Consider the following 18,809-nt stretch of genomic DNA (forward strand, 5'->3'; position numbering starts at 1 on the left):
CAAGGCACCACACATTAAGCCCAGATTCTAGTGCATTTTAGTTAAAGGGTCCCTATGTAAATTGTACGAATGATATACCTTGGTCCACACAGAAACATAAAAATCAAAAGGCTCACACAAAATGCCATTGAAAACAAAATGAAAACAATATAACAGTGGAACCATAAAAACAGATATCTGCAAAACAGATTAAAAAATTTAAAAATATAGGGGTCAATATTCAACCGGTGGCACTCAATGTTTTGCTGACCACTGCTGGTGGTATGCCCGGAAATTTAATGCTGGCCCACGTCCGGTCTTCAGCATTAAATTTCCAGGTTTGTGGAGCCGGCTAAAACTTAGGGGCCCTTTTACAAAGTTGCGCAAAAAAGTGGCCTGCGACAGTGTGGGCATGTGTATTGGACGCATGCTAGACCAGTTCTCCACTGTGTCTGGAAAAAAGGGGGTTGGGGGGCCGGGAAATGGACATGCGGCAAAATTAAAACCAGCGTGCTGTCAGACTTGTGAGTTCTTGTACCAAGTAGAGCGCTGCTGAGCCCGGTACTCGGACCAGGCTCTGCTTGGCAGCCGGACAATCCCGGGTTTCACCTGCGCTGACCATCATTCCCCAGAGGTTGAGCCCCTAGGTGTGAGCGGCCTGCAGGGCTTATGAGACGGAGCAGGAAGCGGGGTGGTGAACGTAACGACCAGACAGGCAGCAGGCAAGAGCATGATCCAGGTACAGGCAAAGTCAATAGGCAGACAGCAGGCAAGGGAGTAATCCAGGAACAGGCAATGTTAACAGGCAGGCAGCAGGCAGGGGAGTAATCCAGGTATAGGCAATGTCAATAGGCAAACAACAGGCAAGAGAGTAATCCAGGCACAGGTAAGTCAAAAGGCAGGCAGCAGGTCAAGAGAGTAATCCAGGTACAGGCAAAGTCAGTAGGCAGGCAGCAGGCAAGAGAGTAATCCAGGTACAGGCAAAGTCAGCAGGCAAGAGAGTAATCCAGGCACAGGCAAAGTCAGCAGTGAGGGACAAAGTAGAGAAGAAGCACACTACTGAGCAAGTAACACCTACCAAAGTAGAAGCTGAAGCATGGAGTCCAGGAAGAGTTCAGCTGATAAAGTGCTGGCGTCTGACATCAGCAGGGACCAGCAGGTAGAAGGAGCACAGCCATAGGACAAGAGCAGGGGAAGACCTATAGGAGAGAAGCAAGCGAAGCCAGGAAGAGAGAGAGCAGACTCAGGTGCGTGGAGCAAAGCAATCAAGGAGCCTGGAAGCCAGGCAGAGAGAGAACAGAACCAGGTGAATGGAAGCAAAACAATCAAGGAGCCTGCAGCCAGAGAAGAACTACACACACATGGCTCAGGGCTGTGCCAGTCAAGTGTGCGTGTAGAAGGGACCCCGCGCAGCCCGAGGACACCGCTTGCGTTGAGGTAGGGGACATGACATGTGCGTCTATTTACGGCCTGAGCCCTTATTGCCACCCATTGATTTAGCGGTAAGGGCTCACGCATTACCTGCCCAGTAACTGTGCAGCATGCACCAATTGCCGATTACCACCGGGCATGCCCCCATGGTAGAAAATAGAAAATTATTTTCTACCATGTGTTTTCAGAGCATACCAAACACGGAATTATTGCCAGGCGCATGCGCTAGCCAGGCGGTAATGCCGATTTGACATGTGCTGCATGTGCTTAGGCCCTTACGCGCCTTTGTAAAAGGGCCTCATAGTAAGTTAAATGTGATAATCAGCACTTAGGGTCCCTTTTACTAAGCCACATAAGCGTCTATGTGTGGCCAACATGCGCCAAAATGGACTAACTGCCCGACTACCATGTGGCTGTTGTGGTAATTTCATTTTTGGCACGCATCTGCTACGCGCTTCTGAAAAGTATTTTTTTTAAATTTTCCGGCAAACGTAGAGGACGCGCCAAGTGGCATCTGATGCGCATAAGTCATTACCGCACAAATTCTTTACCACTAGGTCTATGGCTGGCGGTAAGGTCTGAGATCCAAAATGGGCACGCAGCAATTTTGATTTTGCTGCATGTCCGTTTTCAGGGAAGAAAAAAAGAGGCCTTTTTCACAGGCGCACTGAAAAATAACCCATGCCTACACTACCGCAGGCCACTTTTTACCGTGGCTTTGTAAAAGGACCCCTTAACCGACTATGGGGCACTGTATAAAAATAAGACTGATTTTTATATGGTCCTATTTATGTGGTTACCATGGTCAGTTAAGTGCTGAATATTGGCACTTAACTGACCAAATGCTGACCCCGCCCCCAGAACACCCCCAAAATAGCCAGTTTTGTGTTAGGCACTAACCGAACATTTTCAGCAGAACTAACTTGTTAGGTGCCGCTAAAAATTACTAGTTAGCCCTGAACAGGTGATTTAACCGGCCAGGAGCCATTACTGGCCAGTTAAATTGTTTTGAATATCAACCCGATAGTTTACATATTTCATTCCTATTTGTTTTATTTAAATTTTCAGCTGCTGGAATGGATTTATTTGGAAAGGGTGGTACCCCTTTATGTAATTATTTATACCTTTTGAGTAAGGAGACTATGCCTAGGGTGGGCTGTTTCTATTTGTTGTATAATTCTGATTTTTTGATGATATTTTTCTTTATGCTTTTGCCTTGTTTTCTTTTTTTATTTCTTTCTTTCTGTGTTTGTCACTAGTGCCGTGCTCTGCTCAGATTTAGAGCTTCGAGCATGACCAGATTACCAGTGGTATTGTACAACTTTACTTTGACACTTCTATTCCGCATGCACCACAGAAGTTCAATGTGGCTTATATAAAGCATCAAAATAACATAATGGTGTACTAGTGCAATATCACAATCGTATAAGCGATAGAATACAAGTCATTCTGCAACCTTCAACTATGCGGACTAATGAAATTAATTTACCAGGAATTTCCTAAACAAATAAATTTTCAACATTTTACGAAACACATTAAAGTTACATTGAATCCATATTTCTACCGGTAAACAATTCCATCATTTGGCATTTTGATATGAGAAACAGGACAAAGAAACAGACTTATAGCCAATCTTCTGACAAGATGGATAATGTATCTCTGGCATCAGCAGAGGTATTGCATATTGGAAGAACAATCATATCCAACATAAAACTAGGCAACATGCCATGGATTATTCATAAGAACATAAGAATAGCCATACTGGGTCACACCAATGGTCCATCTAGCCCAGTATCCTGCTTCTACTAGTGGCCAATCCAGGTCACAAGTACCTGGCAGAAACTCAGTTAGTAGCAACATTCCATGCTACCAATCCCAGGGCAAGCAGTGGCTATCCCCATGTCCATCTCAATAACAGCCTATGGACTTTTCCTCCAGGAACTTGTTCAAACCTTTTTTAACCCTAGATACACTAACTGCTGTTACCACATCCTCCGGCAATGAGTTCCAGAGCTTAACTAAACTTCAAGTGAAAAAAATAATTCCTCCTATTGGTTTTAAAAGTATTTCCATGTAATTTCTTTGAGTGTCCACTGGTCTTTGTACTTTTTGAAAGAGTGAAAAATCGATTCACTTTTCTTCACCACTCAGATTTTATAGACCTCAATCATATCTCCCCAAGCCTTCTCTTTTCCAAGCTAAGGGCCCCTTTTACAAAACTAAGGGCTCCTTTTACAAAAGTGCGCTAGCATTTTTAGCACTCACTAAAAATAAGTGTGCGCTAAACATTAGAGACGCCCATATATTCCTATGGGCGTCCCTACCATTTAGCGCATGCTGATTAGCGTGCACTAAAAACGCTAGCACACCTTTGTAAAAGACCCCCTAAAATATTAACCCACAAAATTTAAAGACAGATCGTGCTTCTACTGGCAGCATGGGCGTAGTTTGGGGGGGCATTGCCCCCCAAACGCAGGGCCATCGCAACGCTGCAGGCAGCTCTCAGTCGCTCATTCCCGCCCTCAGCTCCCCGACAGCCCTCCCCTCCCACATTTAAACCTTTTATTTTCAGTCGCAGCGACGGCAGTAAAGAAAACAGCACAGCGGGCTCGCCTCCAGCTTTTCCCTTCCCTCACTCAGTGTCCCGCCTTCCTCTGATGATGTATTTCCTGTTTCCGCAAGGGCGGGACACTGTGTGAGGGAAGGGAAAGGCTGGAGGCGAGCCCGCTGTGCTGTTTTCTTCACTGCCGTCACTGCGACTGAAAATAAAAGGTTTAAATGCGGGGGGGGGGCAGTAAAGAATGGAGAGGAGGGCTGATGGGGAGCTGAGGGCGGGCAGATGGGGCTGGGTTGGAACTGAAGGAGACTGCAAAGGGGGAGCTGGGGAAATCACTGGACATGGATAGGAGGTGAGCGGAGGGTGGGGTCAAAGGAGAATCGTTGACGTGGATAGGGGGGAGGGCAGAGGAAAATCGCTGGACATGGATGGGAGGAGAGAGCAGGGGAGAGAGGCGAAATCACTGGACATGGAGGGGAGGGCAGGGGCAGAGGAGAATTGCTGGACATGGTGGACATGGAGGGGAGGGCAGGGGGAGAGATCACTAGACATGGAGAGGAGGGGACAGCAGGAGAGAGAGGAAATTTGCTGGATATGGATGGATGGATGGAGGAGAGAGCAGGAGAGAATGGAGAGTTGCTGGACATGGATGGATGGAGTGGAGGGGAGGGCAGGGGAGAGAGGAGAGAAATCGCTGGACATGGAGGGGAGGGCAGAGGAGAAAAGAGAATTGCTGGACATGGATGGATGGATAGATGGAGGGGGGCAGGGGAGAGAGGAAATTTGCTGGATATGGAAGGATGGAGAGGGGAGGGAAGAGAGGAGAAATGCTGGACAAAGATGGAGGAAAGGAAAGACAACGGAAGGAGATGCACATGAATGGAGGGGAAGGGAGAGAGGAGAAATGCTGGACATGGATGGAGGGGAGGAAAGACAGAGGAAGTAGATGCACATGGATGGAGGGGAGGGGAGTAAGGAGAAATGCTGGATATGGATGGAGGGAAAACTGCTGAATTTAAGGGCTGGATCAGAACACTTTGAGGGCAGATGCTGAAACTGGAGAAAGGATAGGGATAGGGACAGGGCTACAAATGGTAGACAGGACACATAAGAACACAGGAGGACGGTGGACATGGTGAGTGAAAAAAATATCAAATGGAAAGAAGACACTGCATAAAACAGAAGACACTGGGACCAAAGTGAATAGCAAAACTAAATGATCAGACAACAAAGGTAGAAAAAAGTATTTTATTCAGAATTTATTAATTGGAATATGTCAGCTTTTGGAAATGTGCATCTGTGATATTTTGCATTTAAGATTCAATTTTCTAGTATTGCTGCATGCCGAGTCTGACTTCTTGAGGTAACTTTCCAGCTCAGTATTTTGCCGTCATATTTTTTTTATATTCAATCATTTTTATTAAAGAGAAAGTTCCAACACATGAACATGAAAACAACAACTTGTTTCTGCATAACCCCCCTTCCAACCTCCCTCCCCACTCCCTCCCCTTTTTCCCCTTTCCCTCTCCCCACCTCCTTGCTATTCAACCACAGGGGTGCCTTCATATTTTTTTATTTCTAGTTCCTTGTGTCATATCTGTTGTGTCATGTATTTTTCATGTGTGATCAAGGTGCAGTATTCTGCTAGTGTGTAGTATTTGCAGCCCTTTTTGTTTTGTTTTTTTTTTCCACTAGGTAGTGTCTAGTGTTTTAGAGCCCGGTGTAATTACAGTGCCCTTTCCATGCATACGGTTGTAGCTCGTCCTGTCCAATGAATTAGTGCTGTTATGGTTTGGTAAGGTTATGAGTGTGCTTTTGCACAAGTTTGTGTATAGTGTTTTGCCTTGGAGAGATTGTGTGTTGGCCTTACTGAGGTGGCACCAAAACATCAGAAAGGGTGTAGAGCCTAAATCATGACACACTACCTCTTGAAGGATCTACATATAGAGCTTATGCATTTCTAAGGTCTACACTGGCATGGTATGGGAAAGGGGGTGGGGAAATACTACTGGAGAGGAAGAGGGAGCTCTGGATAAGGATGAAAGAAGGAAGGAAGGAAGAGAGAAAGAGATGGCTTTTTTTGGGAATAACCATAATGAATATGTATGAGATCTCATACATATTCATTATGGTTATTCCCAAAAAAGCCAGCTCTTTCTCCCTTCCTTCCTCCATATATATATATATATATATATATATATATATATATATATATATATATATATATATATATATATATATACAGTGCACTCCATTTAAGTGCAGGTCGGATAAGCGCATGCTCTAACTGTATGCCATACTTTGGTCCTGTTTTTGGCGCCATCAATTTCTATGGGGACAAACTTCATTTTAGCAAACCACTGATAAGTACAAGATTCGCTTATATGAATGGTTTAAGACCGCTCTTCTGCAGGAAAGACTCCGCATAAGCGCACGCATGGAATATGGAAGCCGATTGGCATGTGACAAAGGGGCGGTACATTTGAAATCTCGTTGGTTAACTGCCACAGGCAGAGTAAGCGAAAGAATGTTGTTAGAGTGTACACTGGAGTCGTCATCATCGTCGCACAACTGTAAGACTTCTATTTGTTCAGCCAGTGTTAAAGTCTTACACTGGCTGAACGAATAGAAGTTCTTAAAAAATTAGAAAACAAACAAAGTCAAGCATCTATTGTTAAAGAATATGGTGCCAATCCCAGTCAAATTTCACGTATCTTGAAGCAGAAAGATCAGCTTCTGGAAGACTAGCAAAACAATACAAATTCACACAGGAAACAAAAACGGGCGGGAAAAGCTGAGAATGCAGAACATGCTCTTCTTCGGTGTTTTTCTCAAGTCAGGAGCAGTTTCCTGTCAGTGGTCCACTGCTTATGGAGAAAGCTAATCAGCTAGCTGAAAGTCTTGGACTAACTGAATTCAAAGCCACTGTTGGATGGTTGGAAAGATTGAATGACAGGAACAATATAAAATTCAAGAAACAGCATGGTGAAAAACAAGACGCTGATGACTTTCGTGCTGAAAATTGGGCTGTTTCAGTTCTTCCTACCATCTTGAACGAGTTTGCACCTCGTGACATTTTCAATGCTGACAAAAACGGTCTCTACTGGCAAGCAATTCCTGATGGAACACTTGCATTCAAACAAACCGAAACTACAGGAAGTAAAATGTCGAAGGACCGACTGATGATCCTCTTTTGCTGCAATATGGATGGGAGTGAGAAGTTGGAACCACTCATCACTGGAAAGAGCAAACAGCCCCGTTGCTTCAAGAATGTTAAGCGACTTCCTGTGTCATACGAGGCTAACGCAAATTCATGGATGACTGGGGAAATTTGGAAGCAGTGGCTAAAGAAGTTAGACACTAGAATGCGGGCAGAAAAGCGTCAGATTATGTTGCTTTGTGATAATTGTGCTGCACACAGTGATGATGTCAGGCTGTCTAACATCAAGGTGGTCTTCGTGCCACCAAACACTACCTCTTTGATCCAACCTATGGATCAGGGCATAATAGCCAATTTCAAACAACATTATTGGGCTCTTGTGCTACGTCATCTGATGAGCGTTATGGATGACCAGACTGGCAAGGATAAATGTGCTGCTGAACTGGCTCGCAATCTATCACTGTTGGATTCCCTACATATGCAGAAAGCCTGGATCATTTTACACAGGCAACCATTGTGACCTGCTACAAGCGGGCAAGTTAACGGAAACTGTATACTGTACGTATAATAAACAGTACTGTACATATGTTTATCAGATGTCAAGCTTCTTTGGGTCACAACGATTAAGTGCACGCTCCGGTTAACTGCATGTATTTCTTGATCCCAGACCCTTGCACTTAAGCGGATTGCACTATATATATATATATATATATATATATATATATATATATATATATATATATATATATAAACTTTAACATAATTGGCATGACTCACTCGTATTAGACATTCTATAAATTAATCGTGCTACCATATTTTGGGCTGATTGTAATTTATGCAATACCTCAGCTTTACAACCTACATAAATAACTTTACAGTAATCTATGTAAGACAAGACCAAGGATTGAACAAGAAGTCAAAATATCTCTGAAGAAAAATAAGTACAAATTCTTCTTAACTTCCACAAAGTTTTAAATGTTTTAGGGCCCTGTTTACTAAGCTGCGGTGTAGGTGCACAAATGTTTTTGCGTGCGTTAATGATAGAGACATCCATAGGAATATAATGGGTGTTTCTATCGTTAGCGCGCGGTAAAACATTTGCACGCCTACAGTGCAGCTTAGTAAACAGGGGCCTTAGTGAATACATTTTGTACTTGAAAGTAAAATGTAAGTTAATTGTCTATAATCACCCCTGTTATGAAGTTGGCCCCTGATGTAGGCAAGATGCTGAAAATCATGTCGGGCTGAGTGAATACTAATACATGAGAAGAGACTAGTCACTGGTCTGCAGTGTTTGCATTTGTTTACTGGGAATAAAATTTATACATTTGGGCTGCGTGGTAGCGTGGATCTGCGGCCATGTTGGAATCCTCAGGAATATATCCACACACAAGGGTTGTAAGTAACACAAGAGCTTTATTAAGTGCAAAGCAAGGATTTTCCATGACTGTTCTCTCCACAGGTTAGATACTTTAAGCAAACAATCATTTGGAGCTTCATCCTAGTTCTCACAATTCAGTGCACACTACCTTTCCCTCATGTCTAAAGCCTGTCCTGGACACGGCTTCCACAGGTACATAAGTACATAAGTACATAAGTACATAAGTAGTGCCATACTGGGAAAGACCAAAGGTCCATCTAGCCCAGCATCCTGTCACCGACAGTGGCCAATCCAGGTCAAGGGCACCTGGCACGCTCCCCAAACGTAAAAACATTCCAGACAAGTTATACCTAAAAATGCGGAATTTTTCCAAGTCCATTTAATAGCGGTCTATGGACTTGTCCTTTAGGAATCTATCTAACCCCTTTTTAAACTCCGTCAAGCTAACAGTCACTTTCTTTAACTCCAAGACCCCTGTAGTCTCTCTCTGACACAGCTTTACAGGTTTAATCAACACTCATTCTTCTCAATTTAAGTTTTAAGGAAATTTGTCCTACTTCCCTGAAGCCTCTGCTTCTGGCAAACATAGGGTATCAATGCCTGCTGAAGGCCGCTCCTCTTCCCCGGGCTCTCCCCAGGTACTGCCACCAACAGGAATACCCTAAAAGGATTCCTTCACTCGGGGCATCCCTGATCTGTTCTGCCCCAGGGCATTTAACCACCTCCCTGCATACAGCACTCCACGAGGTATGCCATTTTTTTGGTGCTGTAAGCATGCATTAATGCTTACTACATTTTTGGAAAATGGCCACATAATAACATACTAAATTTAACCGCAGTGTGCCCATGAGCCTTCTCACTCACCACAAGGACACCATTGGTGATGACGTCTTTGGGAGGGTCTGTGCTGTGAAAGAAAGGATTAAGAATTAATTCTGTCTTTTCAGTTATGCTCCTAAAATCCAGTTGAGGTCCACTGAATGCTGTCTGTGTTGAGAGAGCCACTGCCCTTCTGTTTATGTCTATATGCATTTGACCACCTGCAGTTTCATCATCACACCTAATTCAACATGCGGGTATAGGAAGTTCACGTAGAAAAATTTATTTTGAAAGGAACACCGATTTATGAGAGGAAAGAATTATACACCCCACAAAATAAAACTAAGGGGCTCTTTTACTAAGCCAACTAAAAAGTGGCCGGCACTGTTGTTAGCACATGGGTTTGGAAAATGGCCACATTTGTATCTTTTCCTGTTATGGCCACACGCTAAATTCCCAATTAGCGCGTGGCCATTGCTGTGGGAGCCCTTGCTGACACCTATTTTGTAAGTGCTAAGGGCTCCTGAGCTAAACCCGCACTAATGGGGCAGCATGTATCAGTGTGCCTGCTCTACCTGATTAGCGCAGGGAACACCTCTCATGCTAAAAAAATTTGGATTAGAGCATACTGAATGACACACTACTGCGGGATGCCTTAGCTGTGCTTTTTGGATGAAGTAGGCACGCACTTCTCCCTACCTACCGCAGCTTAGTAAAAGGGCCCCTAAGTAAACAAGCAACAATCTATGCATGTCACATGCACCAGGCACAGTGGCGTATCAAGGGGGGGCAGTGGGGGCAGTCCGCCCCGGGTGCACGCTACTGGGGGGTGCTGCGCGCCTTTCGGCTCTGCTCGTTCCCTGCTCCCTCTGCCCCGAAACAAGCTACTTCCTGTTCCAGGGCAGAAGGAGCAGGGAACGAGCGAAGCCGACAGGCGCGCGGCACCCCCCCCCCCCCCCCCAGCAGGTAAAAATGCACCCGGAGGGTGTCCTTTCGCTGGGGGGAGGTGTCCGTCCTTTCGCCGTGGGGAGGTGTCCTTTCGCCGGGGGGGGGGGGGGGGGGGGTCGTGCTGCACCCGGGGGGGGAGCGCATCGGCGATCCGCCCCGGGTTTCAACCACCCTAGGAACGCCACTGACCAGGCAGGACCTTCGACAGCTCTTATATTAAAGGATGGATTGAAAAGAGAAAGATCTCTTCTATAAGGACACACCTGAGAAGAGCTCTCACTGGGGAGAAGTACAGACGCTGGAGCTCTTGTTATATAGAAGGAAAAAAGGAGAAGTTGCTTAGAGTGGTGTCAAAAATCTGACTCTCTCCCTATAATCTCCACATTTAATGGAATAAAAAATGTAACGGGGAAAGAAGGAAAAATTGCAGGATCAGTGATTCATGCGGAAGGTACACAGTCAATCCTTGAATAGGATCTCCCACTCCTTGGGTCAGCTGGGAATGCTACAGAGACATCACTCAAAGCACCTCTGGTGGTGGGGGGAGGAGGAGGAGTTGTGGTCATTGTGGATTTAAGGCTCTTGGTTACAGAGGAGCCCACTGTTGCAATGACCAGACTAAGCTATATTGGTGAATGTTTAGACTGGATTTGAAAATGGCCAAAGAGGAAGTATAAGAATGCACTGACTCAGGAAGTCTATTGCATTGATATGGCACAACAAGGTGGGAAACATAGAGCTGAAAGTTGTATCTGGAACTGTAATTGAAAGGAATTTGGTTTAAGAAAACTACTGTCATCTGTTCTTAAGGTGTTGCCTTTGAAAGCTAATCAAAAAATGTATTAAGTTAGTCCAATAAAAAAGGTATCTTTAATTTTATTTTCTGTTTTATTTGTATTTATTACCATTAGGAATAGGTTGAACAAGTAAAAAAGGGAAATCCCAATCATCATTGACTGAAGGTTTTATACTTGTATAGTTTTATTTTATTATGTATAGCATGTTTTAAAACCCTATGCTGGTAAGAATGGCAGGCTATAAGTTTTAACATTATAATAATATCTCTAGAAGTGAAACTCTCCGTTAGCTTCTCTGTCTGCTGCAACATACATCTCCTCCATGAAGGAAAATAAAAGAAACATGTCACTTTCTGAGTTTGGAGACTGAATTAATCTGATAAAGCACAGAATGTTGCGTTTGAAAAAGATATTACCACCTCTCAGTAGCACTAACTCAAATGCCCAGAAAGCTAACATCTATCTTGGTCAGAGGCCACAAAACACTCCCAATGCATAAAAAGAACAATAAACACAGATTTTAAACTTATCCCATAGCTATGAATGTAAAATAAAACTGAATCCAGGCTATCAACACTTTGGGGTTGATATTTTAAAAGATTTAAGGGTGTAGTTATCGTGTTGGTGCCAAATTACCATTAACTAGTGCCATTTTAACATTAACTGGTGGTATTTTACCATTAATTAGTGCCATTTTAACATTAAGTTGTGCCATTTTACCAGTAACTACTGCCATTTTAACGTTAACTAGTGCCATTTTACCATTAACTGATGCTATTTTACCGTTAACTAGTGCCATTTTACCATTAACTGGTGCCACTTTACCATTAACTAGTGCCACTTTAACATTAACTAGAGCCATTTTACCATTCATGTGCTACTTTTAATGGTGCTGTTTGACCACAAACTGGTGCTTTTTACCACAAACTCATGCTATTTTACCATTAACTTATACTGTTTTACCACTTACTCATGCCACTTTAGCACAGGTCCCATTTTATGCAGTGAGACCTAGGGGTCCTTTTACTAAGACGTGCTAGTGGATTTAACGCACGCTGACAATTAGCATGCACTAAATGCCATGCACCCCATAAGAATACAATGGGCTGCGCAGCATTTATAGTGTGCTAATTGTTAGCACATGCTAAATTCATTAGCACACTTTACTAAAAGGACCCCCTAGTTACCAATAACCAAGGTTAACTGTAAAATAACACCTCTTGACAGTAGCCCACATCAATAACTTCCCCCTTGAATCGTGTAAGAAAGGATCCTGCCCAGTGGAATTGCGCTGGTTGGCCCAACTGCTGATATCCAGCAGGGCTTAACCGGATAGTGCCACTGAATATCAGCATTATTGCTGTGGCATTGTCCAGGTAGAGCAGGTGCAGTCAGTGGATGGAATCAGGGCGGGCCTGGAAGTTATCCAGTGCTAGTGCATGGATAATTATCTGGGCAAGAAGTACTGCAGAAAGAGCAGCCCTATCTCATCCAAATAGCTATCTGGGTACTGACACTGAATATCAGCCACACCAGGACAACTTCTGACGGCTGGGCAAGACCTCAATAATCAGTGCCCAGAATGAATGTCTGTGTCAAATTCAGCCTTGAAAATTGCTGACTGCCCCTTGCTGACATATCAGGAGGGGGAGGGGGTTGTGTGTAAACCAGTGTTACAGTAAGAGTTAATTTACTGAGGAAACTGAGGAATTCAGTAATTTGCATGTCCCACGACAAAACATTTGGACCGCAGCAACACAAGATTCCTCACAGCAATGAGTTTATAAAGGATGGTAAGGAAATGTGGACTTACCATTCCTCAACACGAAACTCTACCTCTAATTCTTCATTACTCTAGGAGAGAAAGGCATAGAGATTAGGTGTCAGTACAGGCTAAAGTGAAAGTGTGTAGCTCTCTGCTTCCTATCTGCAAATCCTCCTCATGTACACTAGTGAAAGTCGGTTCCATGCCAGCTCACTTTTTTTGCTGATTTGGCTGGCAGAGGACCCCAAGCTCGGCCTACAGAAGCTCATGCTGCCTGCCCTGCTTCCCCTTCCCTGGTGCGCATGCTCGGTTTTAAAACCAAGCATGCGCACCAGGGTGGGAAAGCAGGGAAGGCTGCGAGGCACTAAGTATCACTACAGGAAGGACTCTGCTGGCGGGGCTGGGAGACCCCCGCCAGCCCAGGTATGTGGGGTGGGGGTGGGGGTGGAGAGCGGTGGGGAGGCAGGACAAAATGTGCCCCCATTTTGGACTCAGGCCCTCCACCCCAAAATCGAGGTCTGGCTATGCCTATGGTTTCTAGGGACGCCTGCCACAATGTCACTCACTCTTCACAATGAGGCCTAACCTTGCCTGAAGTGTCTTCTTGAATTAGAAATAGGATGTCTTGGGCTTTGAAGTGGAGAATCCCTTCCCCCAATCAAATAATCCAATCCCAGCCAGAATTTGCAAGTCTCTTTCCCACAGACTAAATAAGCCTCTGGTCTGACAGAACTACCCAGAAGAAGGGCTACATTAGCCCTGTGTGCAAGTGATCAAACCTTGACTGGTTCCCTTATGAGCTGGACCATCTATATTATCATGTCTGTGATTATGTCAGCATTTTGAATCTAATTTTGAATGTTTATTATACTGTGTTCTATGTAGACCCCTGATGCAGGTGCGGTGGCACCGAAACACGGCCCATGTCGGGTCTCCCTTCAATCAAATTTGGATTATTAAATTTTTTTATATAAGCACTGTGTCCCTTTTGTTTTTAAAGGCCCTTTGTGCTGTTTTTTTGCTTGGATTTTGTGTGTGCTTTGTTCCCTCTCTTTGTTACACCATTCTAACACAAACATACTTGAGCATGCATACATGCCTCCACACCAGGGGTTCTCAACCCAGTACCTGGGACACACCTAGCCAGTCAGGTTTTCAGGATATCCAAAATGAATAGGCATGAGACACTGCCTGTATTGTATGCAACTCTATCTCATGCCTATTCATTGTATAGATCCTGAAAACCTAACTGGCTGGGTGTGTCCTGAGGACTAGGCTGAGAACCGCTGTTCTTCACAGAAATTTTTTAACATGGCTAATTGTGATCTCCTGATATCGCTTATCATGAGGTGAATAACACAGACTAACCTTTGGATTCAGCTGAAATACACGCTTAAAACTTCGCCCTGGTTTAATACTTCCCACATCAAAAATAACGGAAGCGAGATCATCGTTCAGTATAATGTCCTTGTCGTACAATTTGAGTTCCAGAATGTTCTGCAAGAAAGAGAGATCAACTGAATTCTCTTGGATTAAAGCAAAAATCATACAAAGGAAAGAACCATACAGGACAAATATAATCCTCTCCTCTGCAAACGCGGGAAGTGGGCTTTAGCCACACAGCTGTTGTGTTTAACTTTATGTGTCCCCGACCCCCCCCCCCCCGCCCATTTATTTAAGTGTAACATTGGGAGAAATTCAGCATATTAGCTGTATGAGTTCATCCCTGCTGTTCCCAATTTTGGTTTTTCGTGCCTCTCTACAGTCCGCGTGTCATTTTCAATGCCCTGAAGCGTTCCACCTCCAGCATCGGCGATTCAGATAGTCAGCCTTCTGCCAGCGTCGGGGGCCTCTCCTCAGGCGCGTCCCGCCTACTGTAATGCAACGTCCTGTTTTCCGCAGAAGTGGAACGCACCTGAGGAGAAGCCCCGACGCTGGCAGAAGGCTGACTATCTGAATCGCCGGTGCCAGAGGAAGAACGCTTCAGGGCTGTGAAAACGGCCACGTGGATGGCAGAGAGTGGGCAGAAGAGATGGGAGAAGCTTGTGCGGGAGGGGAGAGGACGCAGGCAGAGAAAGATATTGGCATGTGGCAGAGGCGCATAGACGCCATTTTTTTCTAAAAGTCTGTTTGGGAGAGCAACTGCTCCACCTGCGCTCCCCCTTAGCTACGCCACTGTGCAGAGAGATCTAGGGAGACAGCTAGAACAATTTTGTGCTGGTCCAAATGGGAACGGATTTCACCGAGTACGGTCGTCATTACTGTTTCAGTGCTATAATATATATATATTTTTTTGTACCCCGCACTTTCCCACTCATGGCAGGCTCAATGCGGCTTACATATACAGGTACTTATTTGTACCTGGGGCAATGGAGGGTTAGGTGACTTGCCCACAGTCACAAGGAGCTGTGCCTGAAGTGGGAATCGAACTCAGTTCCTCAGTTCCCCAGGACCAGAACCCTGATTGACGAGGGTTAGAACCTTTTCAGAGAAGGAAGTGAGCTGAGAAAACACAACTTTTTCTAGAACTTTAGACATAAAGGGGCTTTTAGAAACAGGACGATAATGGCTGGGAACAATGGGATCTAGATTGGGTTTCTTTAGAATGGGACAGGCTATGGCTCATTTCCATTGATCGGGAAACTGACCAGAGGAGAGACTAAGATTGATAATGAATGACACAGTCAGAAGGAGAACAGAAGTAACACCACAAAGCAGAGAAACGGATGTAAATAAGTTGACTTGTCAGTATATCAAATGAAGGCTGTGTCTTTACTTCATTAATTGAGATAAAGTGAAGTTTGTTTTGGTTCAAGCTGACAACTGATGTGGACTAAGTTATTCATGGGAGCATTAAGTCTGCTGCAGTGCTTGCCCAGCCTGCCAGTATATACCTGAACCCAGCTCTGGTCCCAAACAAATAAATTCTATATGCGCCCTTTCTTCCCATCATCCAGGACATTGACTAGACAATTGCCTAAACTACATCAACAAGAGGGGCTACATAAGTTTTGGGAGTTCCTTCCTTTTTTTCTACTCTCTTTTTAATCTTGTTTGTCTAGTTTTATTACCCTGCTTTAGCTTATTAGTTTATAAGCTATCCAGATGGCTTGTCTGATGGACAGGATAGAAATTCTAATAAACTTGAAACTTGTGGGGGATAAAAAAATATCACTGTGCATGTGGGAATAAACTAAGCTAGCTATGGTTGATTACAGGGTGCGTAAGAACACAAGAACCTCCATACTGGGTCTGATCAAAAGTCCATCAAGCCTAATATCTTGTTTCCTGGTAGGATCATAAAAGGTAGATAGCTTTCAGGCTGTTTACCCCCACGGATAAACCATGGCTTTCCCCAGGTCTACCTTAATAACAGTTTATGGACTTTTCCTCAGGAACGTGTCCAAAACTTTATAAACCCTATTCTAATTGCTTTTACCACATCCTCCAGCGCTTAATTATACACTGAGTGACAAAGTCTTAAAATTCCACAAAGGTAGTATGACTGCTCCTCTCTCTACAAGTACCAAGCAGCTAAGTTCCAGGGGTATAACACTGTTTTACACAAGAATATGCTTTGAATATCAACATCACAGTAATCACTGCTAGATAACGTACAGACCACATGGATAAAGAGATAGAAAGAGAATGTCTATCTTGTTATTCTAGGCAGGAATAAATTAGATTATGAGCCCACTAGGGACAGAGAAAGTACCTGTACATAATATGTAAACCACTTTGGTTTACCACAGGAAAGTGGTATATCAAATGCATGATCCATATATCTGTAAACCCCCTGGTGGTGGGGCAAGGTGTTACACTTTAGGAAATTTTTGTTATTTTGATCAAGGTGGTTTCTCCAATTAACTGCAACTTCAAACCAGGGAATTTAGCATTAAATGTATATTTATTTGATTTTGCAATAAAGATGTAATTAATTGCTCAAATGAGATGTTACTGGTTTATGCAATAATAATAATAATAAAACGTTTCACTAAAATCATAATTTTTCATTCCTTCAAAAAACAAATTCATCGCTTCTGCCAAATTGGATTCAACTCATAAAGATCACATTGAGGCATATTTTCAAAGCACTTTGGGAGGCTAAGTTCCATAGGTTTCTATGGAACTTTGGGAGGCTAAGTGCTTTGAAAATAAGCCTCATAGTATTACCACAAACATTTACACCTTTAAATCAATTTCACAAAATTGTTGAAATAAACCAACTCAGTTAAGTACTCAACACTTTAAATTTCTTTTACTTTTTTTCCAGGCTCTACTCTGCAGACTCATTCCTACAGACTCACTCCTATCATCAGAATCTGGGATCTTTATCAGGTAAGTATTTGGTTCATTCCTTTGTCTCTGTTTGTCTTTCTGTCTGTCTATTTCTTAGTGTGCACACTTGTAAATTTTCTCAGTCACTTAGCTTATTTATTTCTTCCTAAACTCTCTTGAACAGTGGGCACCAGACATTTTCTCCTTACAACATCAACGGATCACCAGCGTTGACTCATTCAGGCAAGTAATTCTCTTCTTTATTTCACCTTCATACCTACATCTAACTACACAAAACTAACAAGAAAGCCCACCTCTCTAATTAATATATTTTTCTTAATATATCCTTCTTCCGCACACATTTTCTTTATTTCTTCCTACCCAATGGAATGCAAGGATAATTAGGGTTTTTTCCTAACTAACCATAATCTTGTCACAATCTCAGACATTTCACTTTTACAATACAGTTCAATTTTGAAATAGGCAAGTGCCTATGTCAGGCTAAATCATCAGACAGACTTCTATTCTCTGTCATTCACTGACATTAATTTCTCTTCCCATACTATAGAGGCTAGATAGATTTAACATTTGCCCTTTGACTCAGAAAAACCAAGTATTTTTTTTTTTTGCTTTTACACACTATCAGGCTTATTTTCGAAAGAGAAGGGCGCCCATCTTTCAACACAAATCGCAAGATGGGCGTCCTTCTCACAGGGTTACCCAAATCGGCATAATCGAAAGACAATTTTGGCCGTCCTCAACTGCTTTCCGTCGCGGGGATGACCAAAGTTCACGGGGGCATGTCGGAGGTGTAGCGAACGCGGGAACTGGGGCGTGCCTAACACATGGGCGTCCTCGACCGATAATGGAAATCTGCTCTGCCCTTCTCACAGCTGGGGGGAATTATATACTGATGGCGAAGCCAGGGAAACTGAGCTTCATCCTTCCCTCTCCCTCTAGTGGGGAAAGGAGTAACAGGCTCACCCTGCCTCGAGCCATTGCTCCCCCTGCTGGGACTGGGAATCCATTCCATCTTTTTAGGACTACTCTCTTCTCTCATTCTTGCAAGGACTTCTGGGACCCGAAGTTCTGAGCTCAACTGCTTCACTGGGGAATCTCTGGGGCTTGCCCTGTCACATCATGCATACCCAAGACCAGCAGGGCCTTGCTCTAGTTCTGTCCCAGCTTCTGCAGCAGGCACAGTTTGCTTTCTCCCTCACCCGGCCCGGGTCCTTCACATAAACTTATAGTCATGATTTACATCCTGATCCATAGGATCCAGGCAGGAGCCCTGATGCTGGCTCCCTTCAGCTCCTGCAACCCCACAGACCCAAAATGCAACCATAACTCAAAACCGTGAGCACTTGCAGGTTCATGGGGAACACAACGCCACCCCTCCTCCTACTCTATCATAATAATGGGGTTACAAATCCCAATGTTTCCAGCTGCCACATACAATGGGCTCCAAGCCCCTGGAGCAACCAGCCATTCACACCATCCATCAACCAGCAATCTAGAAACCAGGCCCCTCAGCAGAGTGGCCTTGAGTAAGCCAACCTAATTAAAAAACATTTTTTTTCAATCTAGTTACACTTCTAAAATTATTTTTACATCCATAAGCACTGAGTCACATCAGTGTTGATTTTATGCAACTGGTAACCCATCACATAATGAATGATCACAAGAAAACATTT

At 43.8% G+C, this 18,809-nt stretch overlaps 1 protein-coding gene across 1 annotated transcript in view; it reads right to left on the bottom strand.

Annotated features, from left to right (window-relative positions):
• Positions 1–18,809, bottom strand: part of PLA2G4F (phospholipase A2 group IVF) — a 126,024-nt gene that overhangs the window by 95,726 nt on the left and 11,489 nt on the right. Inside the window, exons 4-6 of the mRNA XM_030214754.1 lie at positions 14,206–14,334; positions 12,886–12,926; positions 9,373–9,415 (exon numbers count right to left, since the gene is read on the bottom strand). Coding sequence (XP_030070614.1) covers positions 9,373–9,415; positions 12,886–12,926; positions 14,206–14,334 — 213 coding nt within the window. The remainder of the gene's footprint in view (positions 1–9,372; positions 9,416–12,885; positions 12,927–14,205; positions 14,335–18,809) is intronic.

The sequence above is a fragment of the Microcaecilia unicolor genome, chromosome 9 (genome assembly GCF_901765095.1).
Source record: "Microcaecilia unicolor chromosome 9, aMicUni1.1, whole genome shotgun sequence".
Lineage (NCBI taxonomy): Eukaryota > Metazoa > Chordata > Amphibia > Gymnophiona > Siphonopidae > Microcaecilia > Microcaecilia unicolor.